The 9,645-nt window shown below is 30.2% G+C and overlaps 1 protein-coding gene across 4 annotated transcripts in view; it reads left to right on the top strand.

Annotated features, from left to right (window-relative positions):
* LOC106466206 (pyruvate dehydrogenase (acetyl-transferring) kinase, mitochondrial-like) overlaps positions 1 to 7,879 on the top strand; it is a 67,155-nt gene extending 59,276 nt beyond the window's left edge. For 3 of the 4 annotated variants that reach the window (XM_013926453.2, XM_013926451.2, XM_013926452.2), the window contains exons 12-13: positions 1,603 to 1,810; positions 3,120 to 7,879. In XM_013926453.2, coding sequence (XP_013781907.1) covers positions 1,603 to 1,776 — 174 coding nt within the window. In that variant the 3' untranslated portion in view covers positions 1,777 to 1,810; positions 3,120 to 7,879. The remainder of the gene's footprint in view (positions 1 to 1,602; positions 1,811 to 3,119) is intronic. The other variant, XM_022394165.1, reaches the window with a different exon arrangement.
* The last annotated feature ends 1,766 nt before the right edge of the window (positions 7,880 to 9,645 follow it).

Below are 9,645 nucleotides of genomic sequence, written 5' to 3'. Positions count from 1 at the left end.
CTATAACCCTGTATTTCCAAGAAATTTCTGTCATCAAAATCATCTACATTTAACCATGTTTCAGTTATTTACATTATATCAAAATCCTCCTTTCCTACCAGTGCCCTAAAATCATCTGTTTTATTTCCTTCTAGCATTACAATTGTAACAATTAAGCCTATTCTTAGATATACTAAGTATACTTATTTCCTATGCTAAATTTTTCTCTACAACTTGTTTTTTTTTGCATTTAGGTTATCCTGGCCCTCACCACTGTCTAGTCGTAGTTTAAATCTTCCCTTACAGCTGAGTTAATAGCCCTTGTAAGCAAACCAGATCCTACCCTATTTAAATGTAAACCATCCATTCCAAAAAGTTCTCTTCTCCAATAGAACTGATCCCACAAGTCCAACTAGCCTATCTGCTCATCCTTGTGTATTAACCTAAGCCTAGCATTTAGCTCTAGTGACCTACTCAAAATTACATCCCTACAATTAATTCTCGGCATTATCCCTGACACAATTAAGTAATAACCTTTTTCTTTAAATGCCATTATCAACCCCTTGTACTTATTAATTAGCTTCTCTGATCTACCTTTCCCTACATAATTAACCCCTTCATGCACGGCAAAAATTGCATCTCTGCTAGACCTTTTTTATTATTTCTCTTGCTCTGTCAGTTGTATCCTCAGCCTGCACCCCTGGGTAGCATAGTTTAATTATTTTCTCCCTATTTACCCCACAGACTATCCTATCCACATGCCATGTCAAGGAATCATCTACCACTATAACTTCTTTATAATCCACTTACTTCTTTGAACCTTTTGTTTTACTTTCCTCCAATAGTTTCTTGTCTCCACAAGCCATGGGCTGAAATATGTGTCACTCAACAGAATAAGCTAATCACAATTAAATCCAATACTTTTAGACCTAATAGTACTCTTTCTAACTTATTGAAACTCATTGTTAGTGGATGTATTCCTTGCATATGAAAGATTAAGCTCCTCTTGAAATCCTGCAACCATTTCCCATAGTCTATACATCTCTTTATCTATTGCCTCTGCTTTAAATATGATAGCTTCCAATCTACAAACTGTCCATACAAATTGCATATCTTCACTACTAGCTTCCTTAAAAGTACAAACCAGTCCAGAGTTCCCAAATGAAACCCACTCATTGCACCCATAACACCTAACAAACTGTGAATGCTTAAGTCCAACACTCATCTTAACCATTGTATTTGTAGTCTGGAAGTAAATACTCAACACCAATTGTAAATACCAGTTGGCAGTAACCTTTTGCCAACACTGTTATTGCTAAGCCTAGCATTTTAGAATCAATATTATGGTTTTTATCACAACTTTATGTTCATGCTAAATTAATTAAGTTTAAATTTTTAGCAGTGACATATAACTTAATTATGATAGTTCACATTATGAAAATTTTATTCTCTTTTAACGTGTTTGTTGAAATTAAGTCACCATGACCTTTTTATCTCAAGCTTGTTGAAAATAGCATAACAAGAACTTTTTCACCTAGAAAGTTTTTTTTTGTGTGTGAATTAAGTAAAATTAGGCATGTAAATTATGTTTGTACACGATATACAAATAACATTTTATTGTAGGCTCTCAGTGACGAAGCTAATGAGCTTCTGCCTGTGTTCAACAAAACCTCCAGTAAACACTATCGTACTTCACTGGGTCACCATGACTGGAGCACAGGAATGCACCATCACCACTTTAACAACAACACTAACAATGGTGAGAGGACCATTGGAGTTCGTCATGTCAGCACTTAATGTGTATTTGTTTTTCTGGGTGGTAGTATTAAAGGTAAGATTTATTACTATTAAGAAATAGACCCCTTCTACATTTATAGATGCAATACCATTTGTAGAGATTGTTAGAAAAAATTAATGCAGTTCAAGAAATCTTGTGTAATGATTTTCATTATCTGATGCTCATAAAAAATGTTAAATGTTATATTTAAGGTAATACAAAGTAGTGCTACTTAGTTTGATCCCCTTTCATTCTAATTTAACTTTTGGTTACCAGTTAAAAGATGTTTAGAAATTTTAAGTTTCACTTATAACTGCTAAGTCTTATTAATACTTTTAACTACTACAGTTAAGATATTATTGACTAATTTCTGTTCATTTTGTGTTTTATTTTGTTTTTTAAATTTGAAAGTTCCATTTACAATGGCTTAGTGTTTGTAACACCCTTTTTAAGTACTATACTTAATATACACTTGTATATCTGAGCCCATTTTATTTGGTTTCATTGCTTATTCTAATTCATTGGGGTTTTAATATGCTTAAGTTTCATTTACTTCAGTTTACATTTCTTTGTACTTGTATGTGTAAATATTGTTTCAGTTCAGTGTTTTATAACATGTTTCAAATAACATGATTACAGTAGTTTCACAATCTAATGCTTATAGATAAAAAGTTTATAAAATTCATAAAATGTTTCAGTAATTGCCCCAGGAAAGTGTGTATTTGAAACTATATCCATATCCATAAAGTTTCCAAAGATAAATAGCTATTAGCAATTTTTTTAAATACAAATAAATGTGATATATTTTTTCTTTCATCAGATATTTTTATTTTGTAAAAGAATGTAAACAAAGTATTATGAATGTTAATGTTTGTAGATATTCATGCTTTTAAAGAAACTGCCATGATTTCTATTGTATTAAAATGTTAATATTTTATTTTTTACTGTTATTTGCTATTTTTATTTGTTCTTAGTTATTTTGAATTTTATTGCAGTGATATAAAAATTAAGATGTTGAAATATTAAGGCACTTTTGAGGTCTATCAAAGATAACAAAATAATGTTTGATTACAGACTATTTGTATTAAATAATCTTGTACTGCAAACAAGTAGTATTTCAGATATACTTTTTTAAACCATAGTTATAGCTTAGCCGAGGAGTTATAGTATTTTGGAGTGTTTTTTTTTGGCAGACAGAAGATATGTCTGAAATGCAATAATTATGCAGTCTAGTATTTTAATTCTTTAAAAATATTTAACACTTAAACAAAATGTAAGGAAAAATTCATTTTCACAACTCAGTATAATGACTGTATGTGTATGTAAAAATAAGTACAATCATTAAATTATTTTTTCTTTTCAGCTTATAATCTGTAAGAGATTCTTGCTGTATGTTAAAAGTTGTCATGACTACGTATGTAACATGGATCATGGATAAACAGGATCTGTTTTAGTGATTTATGATTTTATTTTCGTAGAAGGATGTAATTAGAATGATTTTATTTGTGCAGGGAAGATTAATCAACATCAGAGATTTTGAAATGTAATAATTTAGAAAATTTGGAATCTGAATATGGAAAAGGTATTCAAGGCTTGAAAAGGCCCAAATGTCATAATAGCAATGCAAATGTGTAATAAAGTATATATGTTCTATACTTCTAAGTAGATTGGAGAGATTTATTTTCTAATCTTTATGACGTATATATGTAAATATGTTTGTAATGCTGCTAAAGTAAAACAGGTACTGGATGGAATGTTACTACATAATATTTAAAAACTAAAGAGATGATAATATACGTAGTTGTGTTTGAAAGGTAAAACTTCACTGTAGTTTTCCAAGGAATTATATCAGTGTCTGTGGAATTTTCCTCAATTGTAAGGATTCACAGTGGGCCAAGTTATCTTAATGTTTCTGAACCTGGAATTTTTTTTCACCGAGAAGCACATTGTATTAGGTAATTTGAATAATTCCTACATTAGTATATCAGAGAGAAACAGAATGTATTAGCTTGTCTGAACAAGATTACAATAGATCAGTATCTTCACCAAAATTATGAGCCAAATCTGGTTTAATGTCTGATTTACCTTTTTAAGACACTCACAGATTAAGTACTAGTACAGGGTTAATCTAATTTGGAATCAAAAGAACCAGTCTAACGCATAGTTTTGAAATTTAAATGTATCACAGCTTGAAGTTAAAAGATAAGTTGGAATTAAAAACAAAATTGAATAGGGTGGCCAAACTTGCTTAGTTTGATTGGGATCATCTAACTTAGATTCAGTTGATCTGTTGGGCCAATACAAGTTGAAAACATAGGATTTTATTAATTAGACTAACGTGGAGTCTGGAAATATTAGGTAATCTGATTTTTTTTAAAGGTCTGAGAATAAGTTGTCCAGGTATTCTTTGCGAAAGAAAATCTTTTGTCAGTACTCATTCTGAATATCACACATTAATTTTAGTGCTATTTTCTGTTAATTTCATTAATAAATGTGACTGTTATTTTGTATATCTTTAGCTATGAAACAATAAGGGAGCTAAATGCTTTAAATGATATTTAAGAAGTGTTGTTTTATTTTATAAACTTGAAGGTTTATCTAATGTTCACTGGTGTCCAAAAGTTAAGGAACAAACTGTTTTAGCATTTTGAGCACTAATGTTTTGTACCTTAACTTTTGAACAATAGTATATAATTATATGTTTACACACATAAAGAATTAAATGCTATGCACACAGCTGAAAGATTAAAAATATAATCAGATTATAGCGTAACTGTAACCCAGTTATCATATAAGCACCAAGGAAGATTAATCCCAAGCCTACAACTGCTCACAGACAATGAATGATAGTAGGAATAAAAATATTGAGAGCTTGTATTGTAAGTATATTGGAATCTACACCTACATATGATAGATATTAATGGAACAGGATATTTCAAGTGCTTTTTGGATGCTATTTTTTTGCAGTTTCCTGAAATTGATATGACTCGGATTTTTACTCTTGTATTTCTGCATTATCAATGTTTTTTGATGCTGATTTTAGTTCCCACACAGGGTTGATTTTGGTTTGTCATGTTTTTGAAACTGTACTGAAAATTTCCTACTCAAGTTCCTTTTGGTTTTTCACCCAAACACACCTACTGATCAAGTAATTTACTTGCAATTATCTTTTTTAATAATAAAGTGAGATAAATGTATGTAATCTGATGAACTTTATTATAACTGAAGTTTACATTTAGTTTGTAAGTGAACTTAGTAGTTCTGAATGATAAGTTTGAAGTCAGTTTAAGGTTAGAGATAAAATATGCCTCTAGTAATGTTAAGACTGGGCATTGTAGTATCTCATAGTGGTCAAGAAGAGATTTCACACATTTATTTTTAGATTAAGACATTATCAAAGAACACTAACATTAATGCAGAAATTTAACACAGTATAGGTCAGAAGTTCTCAATCTGTGATCTACCGGTTCCCTGCAGGTGGTCTGTGGAAAGGTTGAATAACCGTGAAAAAGAAGTGGCAGCATAATGATTAGAACTCTTGCAATCTGCCAAAATATAAAAAAATGAGTCGTAATCCACAAACAAAAAAGGTGCGAGAACCACTGATCTAAGTAACTAAGATCTATTGTTTAGCAGTTAGTTTTTGCTGAACATTTTGTAAGTATTGATCAAACATTCCAAGTTAACTGTTGGTAGTATGAAAGATAGAGTATTCAGATAAAGTGTACATCATGCATGGATCTAACATTTTGTAGTTTAAACCCAAAACCTTTTTAAAAATTTACTCATGATTAATGAACTACATAGTCTTTCAGAAACTATATATATTTTGATTTTTTTCCATCCATAATTTGAAAAACTTCTTCCTATAAATGAGTTTCATTAACTTGAATTTTTTTTTTAATATTTTACTCACTGAATACTCATTCAAACTTGCTATGTATGTTAACTACATTGTATTTTAAGAAATTTTGTTCTTAATTCCTATCATTAGAAAAAAAACTGTTCTCACCTTCAATGATTTTTTTATAAAAAAATCTTTGGAGCTGCTCTGTAGATTTATTTGTAGTTATTTATTGCACTTGGAATATTTAAGATTGAATAGGCAACTGAATAGGTTTGAACTATGTGAAATCTTAAAAAAACAAAATGGGTGATGGGGATGAAAATTAATATTGTCAGAACTGTATTTATGTCTTAGTAATCATTATTAACATTAAACTTTTGTACTTTAATTAAGCTTCTTGCATGGATATTTTGGAAAGATGATACTATACATTTTTTATCCTACAAAAGAATGTTTTAGCAAAACAAAAGTGTTGGCGATCAACTGTTTTCTCTATCACTTCATGATTAGGAGTTATGAAATTTGACGTTTGCTCTGAGAACTTTTGACTTACATAAAGAATGGGCACTAAAACAACTTTTGGCTTCTATTTTATGTGGAGAAATGACCACAGTTGATTATTTCTTAGGTATTGATATTGTGACAGCCTTTGGGTATGGCTTGATACTGGTGAAGGTAACTGTAAAACTTGGTAAACTTTCCGAATTTAGGGTGATAAAACAAAGAACAGAATTAGAAAATGGAAATGAAAGATTTCCATGATTTAGATTTGTGAGCTTGTATTTTTTGTTGTTGTTGTTGCAAAATTCAATAGGTGTAGGCACCAAAATATAACATATTTAATCCTAGTTGAGTAGATTTTATCCAAATTAAATCATATATCAGTTTTGTAGGAACTAAATCTATTGTACAGCTTTTTTATCTCTGTTATGTATTTAAATGATAATATATAAGCACTTTTTGTTGGGTTTTTAGACAAACATCACAATACATAATGAATTTACTTTCTCTCTTAGAGATCTATGTAATATTAGGGGCAAACATTATTTTTAAGCGTGTTGGAAGTATATTATTCCTTACCAGTTATGATCTTGTCTCTTAGAGTACAAGAGCTAAAAAGTGACCCTTGTAACTTTTAGTTTTTGGTGATTCAATCACATTCACTTCTTTTTGTTATGAAATTGAAGGATTCTGTCTTATTGTGCTTCAAATAACATAGAATTTTTGCACATAAGTAGAGTAATGATTCTTCTTTTCTTCTCTGTATGCAGGTTGTTGAATAGGGAAAACGTTGTTAAACATTAATGTTGAACTATCATGTACTGTTTTTGTCTTTATTTACATTCAAGTTTCAATTCAATCAATAAGTCAAATAATAAAATTGTAAAAACCTGAATTATATCTTTACAAAAGAGAATTTTAAACTTGTTTGTAGTACTTTTCTTTACATTTTATTGGTAGGTATTGTTTTGTTTTTTCAGTAAAATTTGATTTTAGTTATTTGAAAGTTGTACAGTGACCAATAGGATATTATTGTAACATTTTCTGCTCATTGTTATGAATTGGATAACTTTGCTGTGAAATTATCTAAAGTAGAATGCTACAAAAAAGTAAGTAAGCTTATTAATTCATATTCCAATATCAGATACACATACACGTTGTGCGTCTGCTTATTGACCAAACTTATTATCTGGTTTGTTTAGTGCTCCCATCTTGTAGACATGAGTTATTAAAATTATTGTAGTGTAAAGTCACTTTGTGGCTTAGATGTGTCACTACTGGACACCAGAATGTGTAAATAGCAAAAAAAATAAAAATAAAAAAAAATCCAAACCCCATAGAACTTGAAACATGTATGATTGCACATGTAGGTGTTCTTGTAGTATTAAGAATTTAACTCATCCTTATGTAGCTCACAGAACTTGTTAGAAACCTTTATAAGTTATCTTGTATTTGCTTTTTAGACTGACGTGTATACTGGAATATTAAATGTTTAAAAAAGTTTATTTGTGGTTGTGGTGGTGTTAATCATCACACATACCGTGCACAGAGTAACAGTTTGGTCTCTGTGATTAACAAGGTTTCTAATGTTTTAGTACTGTGTAAAACGCAAGATATTTGTAGGATATTTCAAAGTTCTCTATAACGTTGAAGTAGTGGCACGTTACTATGGTGTATACAAAATAGATTTGTATTTATCCCAGTAATATGTTGTGTACAAATTTAGATATGTGTGTTTCTTTTGCTGACAATAAAATTGGTGTGTTATAAATCAATTTTACAAGGGGTATTTATTTATACAAAGTCAATATAAGGTAAAAATTAACTATTTTAAAACAAAAAAATGTATCCAGGATGTTTGATGTTAAATACTTGACGTAATGCAATAATTATTTCTTTAACTTTTAGGGGCTGGGCGTGGTCTAGTGGTTAGTATCCTGGACTATGAATTCGAGGGTTCATGGCTCGCTTCTCATTACAGCAGAATAGTGCGTTATAAGGTTTACAGTCAAATCCCACTATTTTGTTAGATTAGCCCCAAGTGTTGGCAGTGAGTGTTGTTTATTAGCTGCTTTCCCTCCAGTCTATCATTTCAAAGTTAGAGACGACTGGCCCAGATAGCCCTAGTGTAGCTTTGTTCGAATATCCAGATCAAACAAATCAGTTCTCTAATTATAGACTTGTATCAGTTTTGATGAAGCCTGTCGCCCAATACCATGGTTCATTAAGCTGGCAGAGATACGATAGATATAACAGTGGTCTAGACGTTTTATTCATAGGGCACGAATTAATAACACACTATTTTTTTATTATAACACTGATTAGGCATTTATTTAATTATCATGAATTGAATTTACTATTATTCAGAAGAATTATGTTAGTCACGCATATTGTCTACTTATAATTCAAAAAAACTTGTTTGAAAAAAAATGTTTTTTTGTAAACGTACTATTCGCCCTCTGGTGACTCGGTGATAAACTTTGTCTTGTAATTTAGTGATTCATTACATTTGTATACACAGTACTGCAAAAATAATAATAATGAGGTAAAATTTACCAAAATTTTATTCCAATTAGTAGATACTGGCAATTAACGACGAAATGTTTCCCGTGTTCAAAATATTCATAATATAGATTAATTTTTAGGTGAGAGCATTTGAAAGGTAATATTCAAGTGTAGCTTATTTTGTAAAGTATTTAAACTGACATGAAACGAAGTCTAATAATCGAGGTGACGAAGGTCGATAACACACAACAATTTTATTTACAGATGCTTCGAACGTTTTGGAATACATATATCCCATCTTCAGCGAAATCTGAAAATAATAATATAATTATATTTAACTTGTGCTGTAGTTACCGTAATAACTAATTGACTTACAATATTCGTTAAAGTGGTAAACGGAAGGAAGTAAAAGTAATAGAATATTACAGAAGTAACACAAGTTACATGAAACATCAAATTATAACAATTCTTAAACGACTGAGTGTTAAGTGAACCTATTTAGAATAGTCTTAGGTCCAGGATGTTTCTAAGTCATAAGAGCCGGGTAGTCTTTTGCTATGAGTAAGCTTTCTTTTATGTTGAATTCAAAGTTTGAAGACCCAATAGTAATGATAGAAAAATCACTATGTGAAATACTGTGATCTGTGTTTAATGTCTATATATTAGTCTGAGCTGGACTGTAGAAGTTTTTATTAAACAGAAGAGTTTCTTTTTAATTTGTAACGTTTGCGAACCCATAAAATAAAAGTTAATAAGGAAAATTTGGGAACGGTGTTGAAAGTAGCGGGTGGCTGTAATTTGTTGTTTGCGAGTAATTATTGTTAGAAAATCGGTCGAGTAGCTATTGTGTTAACAGATGTTTGTGCAAAAGTGTAATTTCTCCACGTAGAATACAGTAATTCGAGCAAAGGTTAATAATTCTGCTTAACAGTGACATGACGAGGTTTCGTTTGAAAAGGTTGGAGATAAAGCTGTTAAAATTACTATAAAGGCCTTTAACTATAACAATCTTTACCTTTTTTGTTAATCCTGATGT

This window comes from Limulus polyphemus, unplaced genomic scaffold (assembly GCF_000517525.1).
Source record: "Limulus polyphemus unplaced genomic scaffold, Limulus_polyphemus-2.1.2 Scaffold2186, whole genome shotgun sequence".
In the NCBI taxonomy this organism is placed as follows: domain Eukaryota; kingdom Metazoa; phylum Arthropoda; class Merostomata; order Xiphosura; family Limulidae; genus Limulus; species Limulus polyphemus.
Note: the sequence above shows the minus strand (reverse complement) of the source record. Positions and strands in the feature narration are given on the sequence as shown.